Source organism: Ranitomeya imitator, chromosome 10, assembly GCF_032444005.1.
Source record: "Ranitomeya imitator isolate aRanImi1 chromosome 10, aRanImi1.pri, whole genome shotgun sequence".
NCBI classification, from domain to species: domain Eukaryota; kingdom Metazoa; phylum Chordata; class Amphibia; order Anura; family Dendrobatidae; genus Ranitomeya; species Ranitomeya imitator.
This window is the reverse complement of record NC_091291.1, coordinates 73,523,327-73,549,328: the sequence shown is the minus strand read 5'-3', so window position 1 is coordinate 73,549,328 and position 26,002 is coordinate 73,523,327. Positions and strand designations below refer to the sequence as shown.

The window sequence follows — 26,002 nt, the reverse complement described above, 5'->3', positions numbered from 1 at the left end:
GTATAATGGCCCCACATAGTCCTTCATACACAATAAATGGGCCCACATTGTGGTCCATACAGTATAATGGCCCGACATAGTCCTCCATTCTGTATAATGGCCCCATAGAGACCCCGGCATCGCAGGCCAAACATAATCACCCTGAGGGCCAGAGTTTGCCATGTGTGCTCTAAAACAGAATCTCAATGACAATTCCCGTTAATTTTAGCAGGAGGTAAATTTTAAATTTAAAGACTTATAATTTAGATATTCTACAAAGTCTGGTAAGGAGGATACATCCCCATCTAGACAATACAGTGATCATCAATGTATCGTCCATACCAACCCAAGTCATCAAGAAAAGGATTTGTGTGTTACTCTTCCCACAACACCAAGTAGAGGACAGGTAATGTGGGTGAAAACAGACCCTATAGGGCAGCAACAAATAGGTAAACAGAAGGCAGGATCACAACAAAAATAATAACACCCAAGCAAAACAGTGTCATGAAATACAAATGCGGTCATATTAAATATGATTTTTCAAAAGTTTAAACCAAAATGTCTTGGTCTCCTTAAGGTACCGTCACACTTAGCGACGCTGCAGCGATACCGACAACGATCCGGATCGCTGCAGCGTCGCTGTTTGGTCGCTGGAGAGCTGTCACACAGACCGCTCTCCAGCGACCAACAATGCCGGTAACCAGGGTAAACATCGGGTAACTAAGCGCAGGGCCGCGCTTAGTAACCCGATGTTTACCCTGGTTACCATCCTAAAAGTAAAAAAAAACAAACACTACATACTTACCTACAGCCGTCTGTCCTCCAGCGCTGTGCTCTGCACTCCTCCTGTACTGGCTGTGAGCACAGCGGCCGGAAAGCAGAGCGGTGACGTCACCGCTCTGCTTTCCGGCTGACCGACGCTCACAGCCAGAGCAGGAGGAGAGCAGAGCACAGCGCTGGAGGACAGACGGCTGTGGGTAAGTATGTAGTGTTTGTTTTTTTACTTTTAGGATGGTAACCAGGGTAAACATCGGGTTACTAAGCGCGGCCCTGCGCTTAGTTACCCGATGTTTACCCTGGTTACCAGTGAAGACATCGCTGAATAGGTGTCACACACGCCGATTCAGCGATGTCTACGGGGAGTCCAGCGACCAAATAAAGTTCTGGACTTTCTTCCCCGACCAGCGACTGCACAGCAGGGGCCTGATCGCTGCTGCCTGTCACACTGGACGATATCGCTAGCGAGGACGCTGCAACGTCACGGATCACTAGCGATATCGTCTAGTGTGACGGTACCTTTACCTCAGAATGGCAGTTAGGATTAGTACAGTTTAATTAAATTAGTGATGTGTTAAAGTAAACATTGGCTGACCAAGGTGTGAAATTGAACAATACCTGACCAACTCAAAGTCTGACCAAAGTGTGAAAGTAAACAGTGTCCTACAATTTCATGTTCCCCCAATGTCTTAGGTAAACTATTCCCTATTCAATTGAGTATGTTTTCATGAACGCATATGAACTTTTTTTGTTCAGAATGGTCACTATTTTTTCAGACATACTAATTACACCTGTTTGAACTTGTTACCTGTATGAAAGACACCTGTCCACACACTCAATCAGACTCCAACCTCTAGACCATGGCCAAAACCAAAGAGCTGTCTAAGGACACCAGGGACAAAATTGTAGATCTGCACAAGGCCGGGATGGGCTACAGGACAATAGGAGAGCAGCTTGCTGAGAAGGCAACAACTGTTGGCACAATTATTAGAAAATGGAAGAAACACAAGATGACTGTCAATCTTCTTTGGTCTGGGGCTCCATGCAGGGTCTCGCCTCATGAGTTAAAGATGATTCTGAGAAAGCTCAGTAGTCAGCCCAAAACTACACGGGAGGACCTGGTCAATGACCTGAAGAGAGCTGGGACCACAGTCTTAAACATTACCTTTAGTAACACACTATACCGTAGTGGATTAAAATCCTGCAGGGCAAGCAAGGTCCCCCTGCTCATGCCAGCACATGTCCAGGTCAATTTGAAGTTTGTCAGTGACCATCTGGATGATCCAGAGGAGGCATAGGAGAAGGTCATGTGGTCAGATGAGACCAAAATAGAACTTTTTGCAAGTTATAAAAATTTACTACATTTCTGTTTTTTTCCAGTCAACATGGGGTGCAAAATGTACATTTTAATGAGAAAAAAAATAACTTTTTGGAATTTACCAAATGGCTGCAATGAAACAAAGAGTGAAAAATTTAGGGTCTGAATACTTTCCGTCCGTACCCACTGTATAGATTGTGTCATGTGATATGTTCCAGTATGATGTATTATGCCAGAGCGTGTTAAGTGTTGAAGTGTAATACGCATAATGTATAGTAAGGTACAATATAAGTCTTGTTAGCATAGTGTCTGGTGCAAAGAAGTTCTGCCCAGCAACAGACAGCAGGGTCAGCTAAGTGGTGGGACTAGCCACAGGGGGGGGGGGGAGGGCTTAGTCAAAGGAACAGGACTGTGCTTCCTGGATAGAGTTAAATAGAGTTCGAAGGGTAATGTGAGCAGTGCAGCCCAGGGGTAATCCACAGCTAGAAGAGACTGGAGCGAGGAATAACAAGATCCTAAAGAGGGTTGCTGACAAGACAGAGACTTTCCAGAAGGTGTTATCCGATACGGCGCTAAGTCACGAGAAACCTGAGAGCTTGCTAATGCCGAAAGGTAAAAGACCTAAAGAGAACACTGAGAGCATGGGACTAGTGGGGTCCCGACCGGTAGATCCAGGGCATCTATAGTGATAGGATGGGGAATTGCGGAGCGAGTGGAGAGAAACTCACTGATTGGAACTGTGGCCTAGAAGCTGGGTTGTGGCGACATAGAGACGAAACAGATAAGCTGCAGCGCCCTGGAGTAGCCTACAGAGGAAGGATACAGAGGGAATGAGAAGCTTCTTACTGTGAAGGAGACATGCTTAAGACTGTGTACTCGCTTATCCCTTGTATATAACCCTTATCAAGTTCAGAAAAGTCCCCATGTTTGAATGAAAGTCTCCTTTATTGATAGGTGGAATTCATGGTAGTGGACAGAGAATACAATCAGCTAAAGACATAAGGCATAAAGGCATAAGGCCCACACAACACCAACACCTAGCCAGGACCCACTTTTATGTAGTACATCACACAGACAGGGTAACTTATCCCAAGACTCATTTCTATTTCATTTTTTTCTTACATTTTATATTTACAAATATAAATTGTTTTATGAATTTGTCGCAAATGAAAAAAATGACTAACTAATTCCAAGCAAAAAAAAGCCAAATATGCAATGATGAATCTGCCCTATATGAATATTTGGACGTGGATCTAGTAACATGGAAAAAAATATGAAATGACAATGTAAACAGATGTGAAAAAAATAGGAAGTAGCTAAACCAGCCAGGTATGTAACTATTAGGTCTAACTGTATAATGTGCAATTAGGTTTTATATCTTGATATTGACCTTACCTGTATCCAGCCAGAATGTTCATTAATGTGGACTTTCCAGCACCAGATGGTCCCATGATTCCTATTAGTTCTTGATTGCAGAACATGCCAGACAAGCATTTCAGGAGCGTCTTGTAACCTAAAAAGCCGTAATAAGAATGTTACACAGGCATCTATGCAATTTACTTCTTAATGAAAATTCTTCCTATTGTGAAGAAGAGGGATTTGTAATGTTATAATTTACTGCTCGTTGACTAGGTTATCAGTCATCACTGTACTATGGCAGAGGTGGACAGTTTCCCAGTCACGTTGCGCAGCACTTGCAAGATCTTTGCTATATGACTTGCAAGTGCTGCTCTGAAGCTGGTCGGATCGCTGAGTTCAGTTTCAGTACCCCATTATTTCTGCCTCTGCTTGCAGCTTCAGAGAGGGCACAGTTCAGGCCAGTGGCCCAATCAAGCTGCTGGTCAGAACTGTTAATCATTAGGAACACCACACCTCTGGCAAGCAGGAGGCAGGGAGGCAAGGCACCCGCATGCTCCTGAAGATACAAGATGCTTTTAATCTTTTAGCTAGATATCTGATTAACATAACAAAACTACTATGTGCAGGACACACCCAAGATCGTTACAGAACACATCATATGACATGTTATATGTGGACATTCTAGAATACACTCAATAAGGCTACTTTCACACTTCTGTCGTTTCGGCGAAAAAACACATCCTGCAAAGTTGCCCGCAAGATGCGTTTTTTCTCCATAGACTTGCATTAGCGACGCATTGCAACGTATGGCCACACGTCGCATCCGTCGTGCGACGGATGTGTCGTGTTTTGGTGGACCGTCGGCACAAAAAAACGTTCCATGTAACTTTTTTTGTGCGTTGCGTCCGCCATTTTCGACCACGCATGCGCGGCCAAAACTCCGCCCCTCCCCCCCCGGACTGCAGAATGGGCATCGGATGTGTTGAAAAACTGCATCCACTGCCCACGTCGTGCAGTTATTTTCACAACGTCCGTCGGTACATCGGGCCGACGGTTTGTGATGGCCCCGTACCGACGGGAGTGTGAAAGTAGCCTAAGAGGAAACCAAACATAATTCAGTAGTCTGAGGCACATCAATACATTCTGATATCTACATGGCAGAAAACCGCAACAATAAAGAAGGCCGACGATGTGACCACTATAATACATGGTGAGGGCAGCCACCACTGAGCTGTATGGAGAATTTATAAGCCTGCACGCCTCTTCAATTTGGCGTGTTTTAGGGCAATCCAGGTGTCAGAAATGAACTTATGAGGCATCAGCTGGTATTAATGTCAGCTACAATGTTTGCCAGTTTCCTGCCCTACATTATAGTGAGTTCGATGCACTATGGGTGGTCTGCACCATTTGCTAAACCCTGCACACTTTTAGAAAAGGGACCAAGTTAGCGCAGAAGGACAAAACATTGCAAATTTGCTTTCCAAAAATACCCCCTTTTGTCAAAATTCCCAACTTTTTACAACAGAATACTGACACAGTGGGATGATATTTCCCCCCTTACATCCACTTTTTTTTTTAAATTCGTTTATTAACCAGAAAATAAAATATGCAATATACACATTTGTATTCATGGTTAAGCATGACATAGAGCACACATATTTATATACATTATTAAGCATAGAATAGAATATGTACGCTTATTTATATCCAAGATGATATCTTTGTAATCTACGGAGCATTTTCAAAAGGACAGCAGTTTGTGTATACCAAATCATTTATATCATGTAAATTAAACATGGAACAGTAAATATACGAGATTCCTGAACTTCAACTACAACTATAGTAACTACTATTTCGCCACTTACCGTAATACTTTACATTGTTTTATCTTCTATGTGAAGCCCCCAAAACAAGAAACCTGACTCTTTACAGTGATGTTATAGTATTTGCCAGTAGCCACCTCTAGCGGGTGCAGTCCATGCAGATTCCTGTAGCTTACTAACGTGATGAATTCTAGCTGTAGGAATACATTTGCAGTGAGCTTTACCTAGCGACCCCAGGCATTTCCAGTTTTATTATGTAGACGTGACTTTGTGAATATAAGCCGCTTGTCTCTTCAGAGAGGAAGAGGTCTAGAACTCTAGCGCCACCTCTAGGAAGTAGCAATCCTAGGAGTCAATATCAACCCTTTAACGAGCTCTGTCACATGACTTAGGATAAAAGCCGAATCCAGAATCTCAATTTGCAGGCACTGTGTTTCAGGGTACTGCCCCTCGTCAGTGCAAAGTGTGAAATCTGGTTTGGCTGAGTGGCAGGCGTCTGACCGTGATCCAAGGGATAATGTTTCTCGATACTGACTGTTAGGATTGCTATTTCTAATAGGTGGCACTAGAGTTCTAGTCCTCTTCCTCTCTGAAGAGACAATTTGCATATTTCCCAGAGGAGCATTGCAGCTTAAAAGTCTGCTCATCTTGGCATGCTTAACCTGTCACTCTCGGCAAGGAGAAATATTATCCCTTGGATCCTGAATGTAAGCAGAGAATTAAACCTTTTGTGTCTGAAAAATAAAGTTCTATAAAACATCCTATGAAATTATTACACTGCACACAGTTTTGAGCCTAAAATCACATAATTCATTTTAATTATTTTTCTTATATTGATTTATATAACTTAAATAAATGCTTCCATCCAAATTTTTATCCTCTTAATATATCGCAGTCGCCATATTCTACAGCACTGTGTACTTACAATTGCTCATTTTGCCTTTCTACCCAAATTCTTCTCTTTTCCATTAGGTCTATGATATCATGAGATTAATAACTGAGGAGCTGAATCCTTCTAAGCTCTATGTAGAAACAGGAGGTCAATTTTCCCTGTATGAGTTATGAGTCACTGCAAATGTCCCAGGCAGGGGAGGAGGGAGCAGCTGGGTCAGGAGGTGAAGAGGGGAATGATAAATGCAGGGACAAGAGACTTCCTGTTTCTATATAGAGCATAGAAAAGAGAAGAATTAACTTGGTAAAAAAGGTAAAACGAGCAATTGTAAGCGCACAATGCTATATAATATGATGATTGGAATATAGTAAGATACAAAGTTTGATGGGATGAGGGCTTCTTTAGTAATGCTTTCTTTCGCATATGGTCATGTGTAAGTTTTTTCTTTGTCTGTCCTATCTTTAGTGATTAGCTCCTTCTTCATTGACCTCTTCACTAACCTCGTTTCCTCCATCGTGGTCCTTCTCTTACAGAGTAAGATAGATCCTTGAACTCAATATCCACAGATGACCGTTTTGGAAGATGGCAGAAGCGTCTTGCATCCGTAATGTGGTTTTCCACCTTTTTCAGATGAGTGGCGAGTAGAGTTGTGTCCTGTGGGTGCAGGCATGTGTCATCCTCTGTTGTATTTGGGTCCTCAGCTGCAGCAGGTACCTTCTCTGCCATATGTAAGATGGATGATTTTCCAGTGGATCCCCACTACTTCACTCCTAAATTCAGTAAAGCAGACACAGATTTTTACATACAGTAACAATGCACTGCATCACCACTGCAAATCCCAACAGTGTGGCATGCTCATCACTTTCCAGATACTCTACATCATTGAGAAGTCTGGCTTATTAATTTTTTGATGGTAGAGTGCTTAGCACTGCTACGAAGCCCTGGGCAGAAATGATCAGTGTTTACACTAGATCCAGCTTATGTTAGTATGTATGCATTGGCCAGTGTTAGGACAAAGCCCCCATGGTAGACATATATTGTTGTGTATGAACCCCAAACCAACTTGTTCACAGTCATAGAGTCCTGACGTAGGCTTGGCGACGAGAAGTGACAAAAAAGTCCCATCAAAGTCCAACCTGATAGCGCCTACATTTCTGTTTAGCTTTTAGAGTTTAGCCTTGGCGATGGTGAAGGTAATTCTGAGGGTGGAGGGCTGGCTGGTCTTTGCTGCATTTTACAGTGAAACCACACATCAATTATTGATCGTTAGTGGCTGTGCAGGGCAAAAAAAGCTATTTTTGACTTGTTAATCCTGCAGAGCTGTTTTTATATCAGGAACATCTAGAAGAGTTCTACCAAATAACTTTTCATCCTATCTTGGCATCCTGGACCTTTCTAAGTATTTACAACAATCTCATATTTTTCTTTTATTTAGCGCGTGAAAGACGGCCATCGATGGGCCTAAAATCTGCCCTGGACTTCGGGTCAGACGCCATGTTTAAAGTTTGATCTGTATGTGGATGACTTTCAGTGTTGAATTATCCCATAAATCTGCAGCACCTGACCACGGCCAAAACAACAGTATGGCCTCTTTATAGTATAATAATTATAATTATGTTTTTTGTGTACACCGAGGATCTATAACTGCGTTATGGTGGCCTTCAGCACAATAAAGTGACAGATCAATATTGAAACCCAGGAAACAAAGGGTGATGGAGTGCCATGACTAGTCACACGGTCATTGGATGTGGTGAGACAATGGATGACCGGCCGCCCAGTCATACTGTTCACTTGTGGCCATGTGATTTCCAAACAGTGGAGAACAAAGCCTGGAATTATTATTCCCTATACATCTACACTATAACATGCAGGAAGCATCACAATGACATTAGGATTTGGAGTAGAATTAAAATTTCCTGGTTTCTGATATGATTCTTAAATTACATGAAAATGCTGTAGGGGAACAAAAGGGCACAAGACATCAAGTTATACCCTTTAGGTTACAGGGCAAATAAAAGGCTGGTGAAGATTGTGCAAAAAGCACAACTCCTTAATATGCCTGAAAAACAGCTGCCCCTGCCTCGTGGCTGCTGATCTCCTCCCAGGACAGGTGATCAATAAGAACGATAACACAATATTGGGCTGCGCTGCTGGGGGCGTTATGTAGGGACCTGGGCTGGACTTGTGGGAATGAACAAATCTTCATGGTATAAAGTTAAGGTTTTCTTTCAACCAATCAATTGCTATCTGGAAGCTTTTCCCCTCCAACCAGGGCGCTGCAGCTATGGATTCTAAGGCTCCTATAGGTGTTGTCCCTACACAACCCCCGAGGAGCGCAGCCCAATATCATGGTATCATCCTTATCAATCATGAGTCTGAAATTAAAGCTAATAAAACATTTTTGCCATAAATGAAAGGGAACCTGTCAACTGACTCATACTTGGATCAATGGGCAGCATGGATCAGAAACTCCATGATTGTCCCTATGTATTCTTTACTACGATTTTACACTGAAAACATGCGGCTGGGGTTGAGGTGACTAATTCCCGAGATTAGACCTTGACAGCTTCTCTCTTAAGCCAATCGCTGATTCATGCTGCCTGGGGTTCAGGCAGCATGAATCAGCTGACAGGTTCCCTTTAAATAACTCAGAAAAAGCGCTCCTTTTGGGAAATGTTCACATGATGCACAAGCGATAGCAAACATTTCTTAAACTTTATACAAAGGACACCTAAACTGCACAATCTACTATATAATTGTCTAAGGGTCACTTCAGTCTGTTTGTCTGTCCTTCTGTCACGGATAATCATTGGTCGCGGCCTCTGTCTGTCATGGAAATCCAAGTCGCTGATTGGTCACGGCAAAACAGCCACGACAAATCAGCGACGGGCACAGTCTGGAAGAAAATGGCCGCTCCTTACTCCCCGCAGTCAGTGCCTGTCGCCCGCATACTCTCCTCCAGTCATCTCTCATACAGGGTTAATGCCGGCGGTAACGGACCGCGTTATGCCGCGGGTAACGCACTCCGTAACCGCTGCCATTAACCCTGGGTGTCCCCAACTTTTTACTATTGATGCTGCCTATGTGGCATCAATAGTAAAAAAAATGTAATGTTAAAAATAATAAAAAAACAAAAAACCTGCTATTCTCACCCTCCGTAGTCCGCCGAGTCGCACGCGCCTTCCACCATCTTCCGTTCCCAGCGATGCATTGCGAAATTACCCAGAAGAAGTCATCTGGGTAATTTCGCAATGCATCCTGGGAACGGAAGATGGCGGCACCCGCGCACGTATCGCCGGAGCTTCGGTGGATCCCAGGGGGTGAGCATATAACTATTTTTTATTTTAATTATCTTTTTAGCAGGGATATGGTGCCCACACTGCTGTATACTACGTGGGCTGTGTTATATACCGCGTGGCTGCTATATACTACATAGGCAGTGTTATATACTATGTGGGCTGTGTGATATTCTCCATGGGCTGTGCTATATACTGCGTGGGCTGTGCTATATATTACGTGGCAACTATTATATACTGCGTGGCCTGTGTTATATACTACGTCGCCTGTGTTATATACTGCGTGGGCTATGTTATATACTATGTGGCTGCTATATACTGTGTGGGCTGTGCTATGTATTACGTGGACAGTGTTATTTACTGCGTGGCCTGTGTTATATACTACGTCGCCTGTGTTATATACTGCGTGGCTGCTATATACTGCGTGGGCTGTGTTATATAGTACGTGGCTGTGTTATATACTGCGTGGACACTGTTATATATTGCGTGGCATGTATTAAAGCATTGGGTATTCTACAATATGTATGTATATAGCAGCCACATAGTATATAGCACAGGCCATGTAGTATTTGTCTGCTATATACTACATGGCTCCTATATACTACGTGGCCTGTGCTATATACTATGTGGCTGCTATATACATAAATACATATTCTAGAATACCCGATGCGTTAGAATCGGGCCACCATCTAGTATCATATAATCCCCTCTGAATTGTAAAGTGCTGCTGAATATGTTGGCGCTATATGTTAAATATTAATAATGGTTTTTCATTTTTACTCTCAGTTCGCTAGTTTATTTGCTGATATTTAGGTTAGTGTCGTACACTTAGCATGGCTGGATGTACACCGTACAGACATCCATGAATGGACACAACAAGTGTTATGTGTGACATATATAGCTACAGGACACTCAGGGAAGGACTCATCACTCTTTGCAATCTCTCTCCACTCAGGGGGTCTACATGCAGGCGCTGACAGGTGCTCCTGTTCCTATAGCATTTTGGAGGACAGTCTCCCGGGGCCTACTGCATCCTGGACGTTTGACACTAATGGATAAGTTGCTGACACGTGCTTCTGTGCCCTACTGTGACTTGGACAGACACTCATGGACAAACAGCTAATAAAGCTTCTACACAGATGGGTAAATAAGCTGCAACCAATTTAATGAACCAACTATGGGACTAATTCACATATTTTGTAATTTGCTGCAATGATTTGAGGACAATACAAATAAACCACTACATTTTTTAATTATCATGATATTTTCTTTGGAGCGTCCCATCTGGTAAGAAGTCCAGAATAAATATATGGAAAATTCATATTAAACACTATAGAAATGAACATTATTATTATTTATTACTATTTCCATAGATATTCTTCTAGTTTGGTCATATATATATATTTTTTACATCTTAGCATAGACATGAGATCAATCATGGGTAAAATAGCCAATTTTAACTCTTTTTTTCCATAAGTATTACCATTATTTGGGCCACCATCTTTTTTTGCCAAAACCAACACATTGTCAACTGAACACCTGAAGAAAACTAACTTTGTGTGGTTGAAAATGTGTTATTTTGTAAGAAGAAATAAATTGGGTGGCAGACTTCAGTGACGGGTCACATGGGTCATTTACTATCTGTCACAGCCTATCTTGGCATTGTAGTCGTTATATGTAACACATCCGTTTTTGAAGCCATAGGCTGAATCCATCATCTTGGGCAACCAACTTCTCACGAATGTCTATGCCCGGCCTGAATAAAAGTTTACACTTTCTCAGCCGCCATATTTGTTAATTAAGATAAACGTGTTGTAAAAATAGATTCATTTTCCAGAATAAAGTATCGCAGATTTATATATCATAACAGACATTAAAGAAGAGGTTTCGTAACGGAAATACAGATTATAATTATTACATGTGAAAGATAGATCTGTATTTTTAGTCTAAAAATGTCAATATTGTTTTTCAACAATGTAAAAAGATCGCCAGCAGTTGTTCAGGGGTTAAATATTAAGTCTCATTGTTTTATTTTCATGACCTGTATTAACACGGTTCTCTATCCTGGGTGTTCCATGTATATTTCCTGCTGATCAGCTTGTCTGCATTGGGTGGCACCATCTCCCTTTTGATTCTCGGCTTCTCCTAAATGCACAGCTCACCTCCCCCAGGTCCCACCCATGCTATATGTTCTGCATGGCAGAGATAACAAGGACCCCATCCCAGGGCTATTCAGGCCATGTCTATCCAGCATCACTATCCCCTCCTGGCTCATCCCCAGCAGCAGCCCTGACAGTGTCCCACTATGCAGATCACAGGCACAGACAAGAATGGCTGGTAGCAATAACAAAGGGTCTCACCTTCAGATTTGGGGGGAGGTCAGCGAGTCCCCGTATCGTTCTTCTCCAGCTGCAGAGTTGGCATCCACCCTGTGGGAATTAGGGGGATGGGAAGAATGAGGACACAAAATAGCATGCAGACAGCAGCCTGAAGCCATAACCTTGCAGAATCATTTGCCCACCCATATTTATTAAAGGAAAATTCAGAGGTGTCCCACTGATTGTTCTTGCTGATGCTGATCTTCAGACCTCAGACATACTCTGTAGGCTGGTCCTGATGCAGATCCATCATCTGGCAGGCAGCATAGAGGCTGGTCTTGTCACAGCCCTTCTTAAAGATATAGTACGCCTTTACAAGCAAGTAGTGTGCTCGCTAAAGCCCATTAGTAGGAAAAGTGACATTAAAGAAGTAAACAAAGTGTATTAATATATAGACAAATATTGTTTTTTTATTTCCATCTGCAGTGTAATGTGTGTCCCAATTTGCATGTAGATCCACCATCATTATGGCCCTAAAATTAACCTTAGATGGCGCATATGCTCATATGTTCCGTTCTTTTGTTCTATTTCATATATTCAATAATGATTCACTGTGTCAAAAATGAAGTGGAAGCAGAAGGGCCCCATTAATTATTACTGGGTCCTTGAGGGCTTTTGGGTTTTCTTAAGGGCTCATCTCCACTTGTGTGAGAAAAAAAACGGTCCGATTTACGGACCGAAAAAACTGATGTAACGTCTGCGAGTGCCATGCGAGTGCCATGCAAGTGTCATGCGAGTGTGATGCGATTTTTTTATCGCAACATCCGTATGACATCCGTATTGCTGTCCGATTTTTACGCACGGGTCTCCTTAGAAAAGCCGGCAATTCAGCGCAGAGTACAGTAAAATCACATTGACAGGTTAGATTAGAGTAGATATATACACATAGAATAGGTATATATACACATATATATATATATATATATATATCAGGGAGACACCTATATATATATATATATATATTTAATGCAGCGTGAGATAGCTTTAGAGCTGGTAATTCAATTACCGGCTTTTGCTTTCTCCTTCACAAACCCGACATGATATGAGACCTGGTTTACATACAGTAAACCATCTCATATCACCATTTTTTTTGCATATTCCACACTGCTAATGTCAGTAGTGTGTATATGCAAAATTTGTCTGATTGCCGTATGTGGAGTCGGGAAGGATTTTTTTTCCCCAATGTGGAGCTTACTCTTTGCCACATGGGTTTTTTTTGCCTTCCTCTGGATCAACATGTTAGGGCATGTTAGGTTAGGCTATGGGTTGAACTAGATGGACATATAGTCTTCCTTCAACCTTAATAACTATGTAACTATGGTTATTGCCCCCCCCCCGGCTAAAAATACCTGCCCCCAGCCACCCCAGAATAGGCACATCTGGAAGATGCGCCTACTCTGGCACTTGGCCACTCTCTTCCCATTCCCGTGTAGTGGTGGGATATGGGGTAATGAAGGGTTAATGTCACCTTGCTATTGTAAGGTGACATTAAGCCTAATTAATAATGGAGAGGCGTCAATTATGACACCTATCCATTATTAATCCAATACTAGTAAAGGGTTAAAAAAACAAAACACACACATTATTAAAAATTAATTTATTGAAAAAATCACAAAGGTTGTTGTATTAATTTATTCTACTCTCAATCCACTCACTGAAGACCCTCGATCTGTAACAAAAAAAAAATAATAAACCAACAATATACATACCTTCCAAGGATCTGGCACGACCAACGATGTAGATCCATCTGAAGGGGTTAAAATATTTTGCAGACACGAGCTCCGCTAATGCAGGATGCTCATTTCTGCAAAACCCCGGCGAATGAAGCTAAATATAGGTCAATGATCTATATTTAGCTTCATTTGCGGTGAGGCGCCCTCTGCTGGCTGTTCCTAGATCGTGGGAACTTTCCTAGAAAGCTCCCAGGCTCGAGATCATAAGAGGGCGCCCTCTGCTGGTTGTCCTCATATGAACTCGAGCCTGTGGAGATGAGCCCTAAAACAGAAAAAAAAAGTTCTGCATGCAAAGCTTTTTTCAGTGTAAAAAATGGACAGCAGGAGACCCTGTGCTTGTCATAGCCAGATAGCTATGAGCGCCGCCCAGCAGTCAGCGCTCATTGTAAGGCCGGGTTCACATTAGCGTATGTGTGCGCAGCGAATACCTGCGTACCGATCCACATGCGTCTTGCGTACATATATTTAACATTGTGTATGCAGGGACATGCGTTTGCATCAGTTCGCATGCGTCGTTTCACGGTGTGCGGCAAATGCAACATGCTGCATTTTTTGAGGTGTCAAATATGCGCAGGCACGCGTACGGATGAGTGTGTCAAAAGAACACATTACAGTCTATGGGAACGCACTGGTACGCAAGGACATCGTACGTATGCTTTCGATGCGCTTGTGTACTTCGGACTGCGCATGTCGAGGAACTGATTGAGACACACCCATTGAGACACGCCCTACTGGAAATATCGAACGCATGCGCATAAACAACGCAAATGCAGGCAAAAAAAGCATGCACACGCAGCTTTTTTGGCGTCATGCGTAAGCTGATGTGGATCAAAAACACAGCGCATCCATGTGTTTTGGCAGCCGTTTGCGCATGCAGACGATACGCTGCGCACAGATACACTAATGTGTACTTAGCCTAAGTGAGCATTTCTGCTGCTACATTGCAGCACAAGTGATTAGATGGTGGCAGCTTCTAGTCTCCTAAGGAGACTATTAAAGCTAGTAAAAGTAAAAAAAGTTTTAAAAAATATTAACCCCTTTCTGACATTTGTCGTAATAATCCATCCTTGCGCCCTAGACCGATTTGACCAGGGATGTATTATTACTGCATGCCGATTGCCCGCACACACAAGGGTGCGCGGGCGATCACCGCCAGGTGTCAGTTGATAGTGACAGCTGACACCCTACACTAAGTGCCAGGAGCAATCATGAACCATTCCAAGCAATTTAACCTCCTAAATGCTGTGATCAAAAGTGATCGCAGCAATCCGGGAGCTGGCAAAGGGCTGACAGCCCCTCTATCTTTGGATCGGAGACCCCAGAGCACGACGTGGGATCCCGATCGTTGCCGTGGTGACCCAATGTCGTCACGATGACATCCGGGTCACCAGAGCTAGGAATGTTGCTGATCATGTGTAGTGCATGATCAGCAAGTCTCTCTGTCAGTGCAGAGCTGAGTTTCTACAGCTTGGGAATGCTGTTGCATCCCCATGCTGTAGAAGCAATCAATCTGCAAAAAATGATAGTCCCATTGTATCTTTCTATTTGTATTGTATCTATAAATAAATATTTGTATGAAAAAAAACAAAAAGTATACATATTTGGTATCGCCGCATCCGCAACAACTCGACCTATAAAACTGTCCCACTAGTTAACCCCTTTAGTGAAAACCATAAAAAAAAGGCAAAAAACATTGCTTTATAATCATAGCACAGAACAAAAAGTGGAATAAAACGCAATAAAAAAGACAGATATAAATAAACATGGTACCGCTAAAAACAAAATCTTGTCCCGCAAAAAACAAGCCGCCATACAGCTCCATCAGCGGAAAAAAAAAAAAAAAGTTATAGCTTTCAGAATAAAGACATGAAAAAGTAACTATTTTTTCTATAAAATAGTTTTTATTGTGTAAAAGCGCCAAAACAGAAAAAAAAGATATAAATGAGGTATCGCTGTAATCGTACTGAGCCGAAGAATAAAACTGCTTTATTAATTTTACCACAGATGGAACGGCATAACCCCCCTCCCCCCAAAAAAATTCCTGAACTCCTGGTTTTTGTTCATTCTGTCTAACAAAAATCGGAATAGAAGACGATCAAAAAATGTCCTGTGCCCAAAAATGGTACCAATAAAATGCCAACTCAGCTCTAACATGACTCTGTAGGCCAAAATATGGAAAAATTATAGCTTTCAAAGTGTGACGATGCAAAAACTGTTTTTTTGCAATAAAAAGTGTCTTTTAGTGTGTGACAGCAGCCAAACATAGAACCCAGATATAAATCTGGGATCGCTATAATCGCACCGATCCGAAGAATAAAGTCGCCTAATCACTTATGCCGCATGAGGAACGGCGTAAAAAAATAAATAAAACCAATTCTTCACCTGCTGTTGATTTTTCATTCTGGAACACCCGCCAGGGCCGTGGGGTACTCGGCATCGGGTCTGGTACTTAAGAGGATATGTCACGATGGTGGCGACCTAGTCCGTGGCCCTGGGCGCCCATGTAAAAGGGACGGTCTTTAAAGGGGTTTGAAATAAAGTTTGTGTTCGTGACGCCACCTGTGGTATTCGGTCAGAGGTGACCAACGCTGCTTAAAGAGGTCTGCTGGGGTGATGGTATAGCAGCTAAGATGGTATAACCTCCCACAGCTGAAGTTGGGTCCCCAGGGCTCTCGAGGTGTAGTGTTATGATCTGGTGGCATAGGAGCAGCATGTGACGTACTCTGGAGAAGGTGGTACCTGTACTGACCGCAGACCCTGAACTTAGCACCGCAACTACAAGTAGCCGTGGGATGTACCTAACACTCCCTAGACACCTCGACACAGCCTAAGGACTAACTTCCCCTAAAGATAGAAACGGGAAAACTATCTTGCCTCAGAGAAAATCCCCAAAAGATAGACAGCCCCCCACAAATATTGACTGTGAGAGGAGAGGGAAATGACATACGCAGACTGAAATCAGGATTTAGCAAAGGAGGCCTTTCTAGCTAAAAAGAAAGAATGGGACAGAGTACTATGCGGTCAGTATTAAAACACTAGAAAATATCCACCACAGAAAATACAAGTCTCCACATCTGAATAAAGACATGGAGGGTATATCTGCATCTCCAGAGATACAGCTTGGCTGCAAAAAGTCCTTACACAGACAAAGCTGGACAAGACAAAACATGAAAATGCACAGAACTATAAGCATGTGGACAGCAAAAACAAAGCCAGAACTTATCTTTGTTGAAAAGAACAGCAAAACAGGAGAGACCAGTCAGGGATGTGAATCCTCCAAAAACAATGGACAACTGGCACTGACTAAAGAATCAAGCAAGACTAAATAGCCCAGTCCAAAGCACTAAGTGGACACACCTGATGAATGCTGCGATCCAAAGACAGCAGCACTACCACTCATAACCACCGGAGGGAGCCCAAGAGCAGAATTCACAACAGTACCCCCCCCCTTGAGGAGGGGTCACCGAACCCTCACCAGAGCCCCCAGGCCGATCAGGAAGAGCCAAATGAAAAGCACGAACCAAATCGTCAGCATGAACATCGGAGGCAACAACCCAAGAATTATCCTCCTGGCCATAACCCTTCCATTTGACAAGATACTGAAGCTTCCGCCTCGAAAAACGAGAATCCAAAATCTTCTCAACCACATACTCCAACTCCCCATCAATCAACACCGGAGCCGGAGGACCAACAGAGGGAACAACGGGCACCACATACTTCCGCAACAAAGATCTATGGAAAACATTATGGATGGAAAAAGAGGCTGGAAGGGCCAAACGAAAAGACACTGGATTGATAATCTCAGAAATCCTATAAGGACCAATAAACCAAGGCTTATACTTAGGGGAAGAAACCTTCATAGGAACATAACGGGAAGACAACCAGACCAAATCCCCAACCCGAAGCCGGAACCAACACACCGACGACGGTTAGCAAAACGCTGAGCCTCCTCCTGAGACAACACCAAATTGTCCACCACATGAGCCCAAATTTGCTGCAGCCTGTCAACCACAGAATCCACACCAGGACAATCAGAAGGCTCAACCTGCCCTGAAGAAAAACGAGGATGAAAACCAAAATTACAAAAAAAAGGCGAAACCAAGGTAGCAGAACTAGCCCGATTATTAAGGGCAAACTCGGCCAACGGCAAGAAAGCCACCCAATCATCTTGATCAGCAGACACAAAGCATCTCAAATAAGTTTCCAAAGTCTGATTAGTTCGCTCGGTTTGGCCATTTGTCTGAGGATGAAATGCGGAAGAAAAAGACAAATCAATGCCCAGCCTTGCACAAAAGGCCCGCCAAAACCTAGAAACAAACTGGGAACCTCTATCGGACACAATATTCTCCGGAATGCCATGCAAACGAACCACATGCTGAAAAAACAACGGAACCAAATCAGAAGAGGAAGGCAATTTAGGCAAAGGTACCAAATGAACCATCTTAGAAAACCGATCACAAACTACCCAGATAACCGACATCCTCTGGGAAACCGGAAAATCTGAAATAAAATCCATAGAAATATGCGTCCAAGGCCTCTCAGGGACCGGCAAAGGCAGAAGCAACGGGAATAACAAGGCTTGGCCCGCGCACAAGTCCCACAGGACTGCACAAAAGAACGCACATTCCGCGACAAAGAAGGCCACCAAAAGGACCTACCAACCAAATCACTGGTACCAAAAATCCCAGGATGGCCAGCCAACACAGAACAATGAACCTCAGAAATCACTTTACTAGTCCATCTATCAGGAACAAACAGTTTCCCCACTGGACAGCGGTCAGGTTTATCAGCCTGAAATTCCTGAAGAACCCGTCGTAAATCAGGGGAGATGGCAGAAAGAATCACCCCTTCCTTCAGAATGCCGACCGGCTCAAGGACCCCAGGAGAATCAGGCAAAAAACTCCTAGAGAGGGCATCAGCCTTAACATTCTTAGAACCCGGAAGATACGAGACCACAAAATCAAAACGGGAGAAAAACAGGGACCATCGAGCCTGTCTAAGGTTCAGTCGTTTGGCAGACTCGAGGTAAATCAGATTTTTATGATCGGTCAGGACCACAATACGGTGCTTGGCCCCCTCAAGCCAATGTCGCCATTTCTCAAATGCCCACTTCATAGCCAACAACTCCCGATTGACGACATCATAATTGCGTTCCGCAGGCGAAAACTTCCGAGAAAAGAAGGCACACGGTTTCATCAAGGATCCATCAGAATTCCTCTGAGACAAAACGGCCCCTGCCCCAATCTCAGACGCGTCAACCTCAACCTGAAATGGAAGAGAAACATCCGGCCGACGCAACACAGGGGCAGAAGTAAATCGACGTTTAAGCTCCTGAAAGGCAGAAACAGCCGCAGAGGAACAATTCGTCACATCAGTGCCTTTCTTCGTGAAATCGGTCAGAGGTTTAACCACACTGGAGAAGTTGGCAATGAAACGACGATAGAAATTAGCAAAGCCCAAGAATTTCTGAAGGCTCTTCACAGATGTGGGCTGAATCCAATCATGAATGGCCTGAACCTTAACCGGATCCATTTCTATAGATGAGGGAGAAAAAATGAAGCCCAAAAAAGAAACCTTCTGCACTCCAAAGAGGCACTTTGACCCCTTCACAAACAAAGCATTATCACGGAGGATCTGAAATACCATCCTGACCTGTTTCACATGAGACTCCCAATGATCGGAAAAAATCAAAATATCATCCAAATATACAATCATGAATTTATCAAGATAACTCCAAAAGATATCATGCATGAAAGACTGGAACACAGATGGGGCATTAGAGAGTCCGAATGGCATCACAAGGTATTCAAAATGGCCTTCGGGCGTATTAAATGCAGTTTTCCATTCGTCACCCTGCTTAATACGAACAAGATTATATGCCCCTCAAAGGTCAATCTTAGTAAACCAACTAGCCCCCTTAATCCTAGCAAACAAATCAGTAAGCAAAGGCAAAGGGTATTGAAATTTGACCGTGATCTTATTCAAGAGGCGATAATCAATACAGGGTCTCAAGGAGCCATCCTTCTTGGCAACAAAAAAAAAACCTGCTCCCAATGGTGAAGAAGATGGCCGAATATGCCCTTTCTCCAAAGACTCCTTAATATAGCTCCGCATGGCGGCATGTTCTGGCACAGACAGGTTGAAAAGTCGGCCCTTAGGGAATTTACAACCTGGAATCAAGTCAATAGCACAATCACAGTCCCTATGCGGTGGAAGGGAACTGGATTTGGGCTCATCGAATACATCCTGGAAATCTGACAAAAACTCAGAAATTTCAGAAGAGGGGGAAGAGGAAATTGACATCAAAGGAACGTGACCATGAACCCCCTGACAACCCCAACTAGTCACAGACATAGATTTCCAATCTAACACCGGATTATGTACCTGTAACCATGGAAAACCCAGCACAATAGCATCATGCAAATTATGCAACACCAGAAAACGACAATCTTCCTGATGGGCTGGCGCCATGCACATGGTCAGCTGTGTCCAAAACTGAGGTTTATTTTTAGCCAACGGTGTAGCATCAATGCCCCTTAAAGGAATAGGGTTCTGCAAAGGCAGCAAGGGGAAACCACAACGTCTGGCAAATTCTAAGTCCATTAAGTTCAGAGCGGCACCTGAATCCACAAATGCCATGACAGAAAATGACGATAATGAGCAGATCAAGGTCACAGATAACAGAAATTTGGGTTGTACAGTACTGATGGTAACTGAACTAGCGATTCTCTTTGTACGCTTAGGGCAATCAGAAATAACATGAGCAGAATCGCCACAGTAAAAACACAACCTATTCTGTGCCTGAATCTTTGTCGTTCAGCTCTAGACAAAATCCTATCACACTGCATAGACTCAGGGCTCGGAGGACAACGCCACAGTGTGCACAACTCTGCGCTCATGCAAGCGCCGATCAATCTGAATGGCCAGAGACATAGAATCACTCAGACCAGCAGGCGTGGGGAACCCCAACATAACATCTTTAACGGATTCAGAAAGACCCTTTCTGAAAATTGCCGCCAAGGCATCCTCATTCCATTTAGTCAATACAGACCATTTTCTAAATTTCTGGCAATACGATTCTGCCGCTTCTTTACCCTGACACAGGGCCAACAAGGTCTTCTCTGCATGATCCACTGAATTAGATTCATCATACAATAAACCTAGCGCCTGAAAAAAGGTGTCTACATTAAGCAAAGCAGGATTCCCAGATTCCAGGGAAAATGCCCAATCCTGAGGATCACCACGCAGCAGGGAAATAACAATTTTAACTGCTGAATGGGATCACCAGAAGAACAGGGTTTCAGAGCAAAAAACAGTTTACAGTTATTTTTAAAGCTCAAAAATTTGGACCTGTCCCCAAAAAACAAATCAGGAGTTGGAATTCTAAGCTCTAAAACCGGAGTCTGAACGATATAATCGGAAATATCCTGTACTCTAGCAGCAAGTTGGTCCACACGAGAAACCAATTCCTGAACCTCCATGCCAGCGCCTAACTCCTGAGCCACCCAGAGGAAAAGAGGGAAGGAAAGACACAACAGACTACAAAAAAAAAATGGCTCAGCACTTTCCTTCCCTTCTTCTGAGATGTGTTTAACTCATTATTGGCCAGTTGTACTGTTATGATCTGGTGGCCTAGGAGCAGCATGTGACGTACTCTGGATAAGTTGGTACCTGTACTGACCGCAGACCCTGAACTTAGCACCGCAACTACAAGTAGCCGTGGGATGTACCTAACACTCCCTAGACACCTCGACACAGCCTAAGGACTAACTTCCCCTAAAGATAGAAACGGGAAAACTATCTTGCCTCAGAGAAAATCCCCAAAAGATAGACAGCCCCCCACAAATATTGACTGTGAGAGGAGAGGGAAATGACATACTCAGACTGAAATCAGGATTTAGCAAAGGAGGCCTTTCTAGCTAAAAAGAAAGAATGGGACAGAGTACTATGCGGTCAGTATTAAAACACTAGAAAATATCCACCACAGAAAATACAAATCTCCACATCTGAATAAAGACATGGAGGGTATATCTGCATCTCCAGAGATACAGCTTGGCTGCAAAAAGTCCTTACACAGACAAAGCTGGACAAGACAAAACATGAAAATGCACAGAACTATAAGGCCCACAGCATGTGGACAGCAAAAACAAAGCCAGAACTTATCTTTGTTGAAAAGAACAGCAAAACAGGAGAGACCAGTCAGGGATGTGAATCCTCCAAAAACAATGGGCAACTGGCACTGACTAAAGAATCAAGCAAGACTAAATAGCCCAGTCCAAAGCACTAAGTGGACACACCTGATGAATGCTGCGATCCAAAGACAGCAGCACTACCACTCATAACCACTGGAGGGAGCCCAAGAGCAGAATTCACAACAGTGTAGATGGAAATGGTGAGTGCTACAGTAAGAAATGGAGGACTCAGGTTTGCAGTCTCTTTACCTGGTTTACTGAAGACTTCAGGCAGCCACATTCCAGGGCACCAGATCACAGGTACAGGCAGGGTCCGGCCAGCTTGGAAGCGAATTCAGAGTCCCTTTTAGGCTGCCATCACACTAGCAGTATTTGGTCAGTATTTTACATCAGTATTTCTCAGCCAAAACCAGGAGTGGGTGATAAATGCAGAAGTGGTGCTTATGTTTCTATTATACTTTTCCTCTAATTGTCCCACTCCTGGTTTTGGCTTACAAATACTGATGTAAAATACTGACCAAATACTGCTAGTGTGACGGCAGCCTTACCCTGTGGATTTAAAAGTCTTCCTACTAGCGCTGTGGTGTAGTCCCTTGCTGCCTGTGGCTTCTGTCAAGGTCCTCACAGATCTCTATGTCCTCCTTAAAAGTGTAACACAAACCCGTATGACAGGTGGCTCGAGCCTTTTTACAGGGTCTCTATCACGACCCAGGCTCTATGCACCACTGTGTCTCCTGGGCATTAGGGTGGACAGGTGATGTGTAGTCCAGCTGTCCTGCCAGTTTCTGCTGTGCCTCGTGGAGTCCGACACAACCTCGGTTGTTATGGACCTGGTGGTTAGGAGCACCCGGAACGACCTGATGTTTAAACTCACACAGGACAAGCTCTGGGAAGTGGGAACTCTGCTGACCGCAACCCCTAATCCTATCACACAACTAGAAATAGCCGTGGAGCGTACCTAACACTGCCTAGACGCCTCTTCACAGCCTAAGAGCTAACTAGCCCTAGAGATAGAAAATAAAGCCTACCTTGCCTCAGAGAAATTCCCCAAAGGAAAAGGCAGCCCCCCACATATATTGACTGTGAGTTAAGATGAAAGTCACAAACACAGAAATGAAACAGGTTTCAGCAAAGGGGGTCCAGACTTACTAAACAGACTGAGGATAGGAAAGGTATCTTTGCGGTCAGCACAAAAAACTACAAAAAGACTACGCAGAGTGAGCAAAAAGACCTCCGCACCGACTCACGGTGCGGAGGTGCCACTCTGCATCCCAGAGCTTCCAGCTAGCAAGGCAAAATCATGATAGCAAGCTGGACAAGGAAACAATGAACAAATAATTAACTAGCAGGGACTTAGCTTCTGCTGGAGTAGACAGGTCACCAGAAAGATCCAAGAGCGAACTGAACCAGTACAAGAACATTGACAGCTGGCATGGAGTAACGATCTGAGTGGAGTTAAATAGAGCAGCCAGCCAAAGAATAAACTACGTCACCTGTGGAAGGAACCTCAGAAGCAGCAGCTCCACTCACAGCCACCAGAGGGAGTCCATGGACAGAACTCGCCGAAGTACCATTCATGACCACAGGAGGGAGTTCGATAACAGAATTCACAACAGTACCCCCCCTTGAGGAGGGGTCACCGAACCCTCACCAGAGCCCCCAGGCCGAACAGGATGAGCCAAATGAAAGGCACGAACTAGATCGGCAGCATGAACATCAGAGGCAAAAACCCAGGAATTATCTTCCTGACCATACCCCTTCCACTTGACCAGGTACTGGAGTTTCCGTCTCGAAATACGAGAATCCAAAATCTTCTCCACCACATACTCCAACTCCCCCTCGACCAACACCGGGGCAGGAGGATCAACGGAGGGAACCATAGGCGCCACGTATCTCCGCAGTAACGACCTATGGAACACATTATGGATGGCAAAAGAAGCTGGAAGGGCCAAACGAAATGACACAGGATTAAGAACTTCAGAAATCTTATACGGACCAATGAAACGAGGCTTAAACTTAGGAGAAGAAACCTTCATAGGAACATAACGAGACGACAACCAAACCAAATCCCCAACACGAAGTCGGGGACCAACACAGCGCCGGCGGTTAGCGAAACGTTGAGCCTTCTCCTGGGACAATGTCAAATTGTCCACCACATGAGTCCAAATCTGCTGCAACCTGTCCACCACAGTATCCACACCAGGACAGTCCGAAGGCTCAACCTGCCCTGAAGAGAAACGAGGATGGAAACCAGAATTACAGAAAAAAGGCAAAACCAAAGTAGCCGAGCTGGCCCGATTATTAAGGGTGAACTCAGCCAAAGGCAAGAAGGACACCCAATCATCCTGATCAGCAGAAACAAAGCAGCTCAGATATGTTTCCAAAGTCTGATTAGTTCATTCGGTTTGGCCATTTGTCTGAGGATGGAAAGCCGAAGAAAAAGACAAATCAATGCCCATCTTAGCACAAAAGGACCGCCAAAACCTCGAAACAAACTGGGAACCTCTGTCCGAGACTATGTTCTCCGGAATGCCATGCAAACGAACCACATGCTGGAAAAACAATGGCACCAAATCAGAGGAGGAAGGCAATTTAGACAAGGGTACCAAATGGACCATCTTAGAGAAGCGATCTCAAACCACCCAAATGACCGACATCCTTTGAGAGACAGGGAGATCTGAAATAAAATCCATGGAAATATGCGTCCAGGGCCTCTTCGGGACCGGCAAGGGCAAAAGCAACCTACTGGCACGAGAACAGCAGGGCTTAGCCCGAGCACAAGTCCCACAGGACTGCACAAAAGAACGCACATCCCGTGACAAAGAAGGCCACCAAAAGGATCTAGCCACCAAATCTCTGGTACCAAAGATTCCAGGATGACCAGCCAACACCGAACAATGAACCTCAGAGATAACTCTACTAGTCCATCTATCAGGGACAAACAATTTCTCCGCTGGACAACGGTCAGGTCTATCAGCCTGAAACTTCTGCAGCACCCGCCGCAAATCAGGGGAGATGGCAGACAAAATTACCCCCTCTTTGAGAATACCCGCCGGCTCAGGAACACCCAGAGTCAGGCACAAAACTCCTTGACAGGGCATCAGCCTTCACATTCTTAGAGCCCGGAAGGTACGAAACCACAAAATCAAAACGGGAGAAAAACAGCGACCATCGAGCCTGTCTAGGATTCAACCGTTTGGCAGACTCGAGATAAGTGAAATTCTTGTGATCCGTCAAGACCACCACGCGATGCTTGGCTGCTTCGAGCCAATGTCGCCACTCCTCGAATGCCCACTTCATGGCCAACAACTCTCGATTGCCAACATCATAATTGCACTCAGCAGGCGAGAATTTTCTAGTAAAGAAGGCACATGGTTTCATCACCGAGCCATCAGAACTTCTTTGCGACAAAACAGCCCCTGCTCCAATCTCAGAAGCATCAACCTCGACCTGAAACGGGAGCGAAACATCTGGCTGGCACAACACAGGGGCAGAAGAAAAACGACGCTTCAACTCCTGAAAAGCCTCTACAGCCGCAGAGGACCAATTGACCACATCAGCACCTTTCTTGGTCAAATCAGTCAACGGTTTAGCAAAACTAGAAAAATTAGCGATGAAGCGACGGTAAAATTTAGCAAAGCCCAGGAACTTCTGCAGGCTCTTCACAGATGTCGGCTGAGTCCAATCATAAATGGCCTGAACTTTAACAGGGTCCATCTCGATAGTAGAAGGGGAAAAAATGAAACCCAAAAATGAAACCTTCTGAACTCCAAAGAGACATTTTGACCCCTTCACAAACAAGGAATTCGCACGAAGGACCTGGAACACCATTCTGACCTGCTTCACATGAGTCTCCCAATCATCCGAAAAGACCAAAATGTCATCCAAATATACAATCATGAATCTATCCAGGTACTTTCGGAAGATGTCATGCATAAAGGACTGAAACACAGATGGAGCATTAGAAAGCCCGAATGGCATAACCAGGTACTCAAAATGGCCCTCGGGCGTATTAAATGCTGTTTTCCATTCATCGCCCTGTTTAATTCGCACAAGATTATACGCCCCTCGAAGATCTATCTTGGTGAACCAACTAGCCCCCTTAATCCGAGCAAACAAATCAGACAGCAGCGGCAAAGGGTACTGAAATTTGACTGTGATCTTATTAAGAAGGCGGTAATCAATACAAGGTCTCAAAGAACCATCCTTCTTGGCCACAAAAAAGAACCCTGCTCCCAACGGTGATGACGACGGG

At 44.0% G+C, this 26,002-nt stretch overlaps 1 protein-coding gene across 2 annotated transcripts in view; it reads right to left on the bottom strand.

Moving 5' to 3' along the window:
• The window catches only part of ABCG4 (ATP binding cassette subfamily G member 4), a 99,249-nt gene extending 87,169 nt beyond the window's left edge, over positions 1-12,080 (bottom strand). Inside the window, exons 1-4 of one of the 2 annotated variants that reach the window (XM_069741066.1) lie at positions 11,966-12,080; positions 11,805-11,873; positions 6,649-6,918; positions 3,470-3,587 (exon numbers count right to left, since the gene is read on the bottom strand). In XM_069741066.1, the coding sequence (XP_069597167.1) occupies positions 3,470-3,587; positions 6,649-6,874 (344 nt within the window). In that variant the 5' untranslated portion in view covers positions 6,875-6,918; positions 11,805-11,873; positions 11,966-12,080. Of the gene's footprint in view, positions 1-3,469; positions 3,588-6,648; positions 6,919-11,804 lie in introns of both variants that reach the window. The other variant, XM_069741065.1, reaches the window with a different exon arrangement.
• Between the last annotated feature and the right edge of the window lie 13,922 nt (positions 12,081-26,002).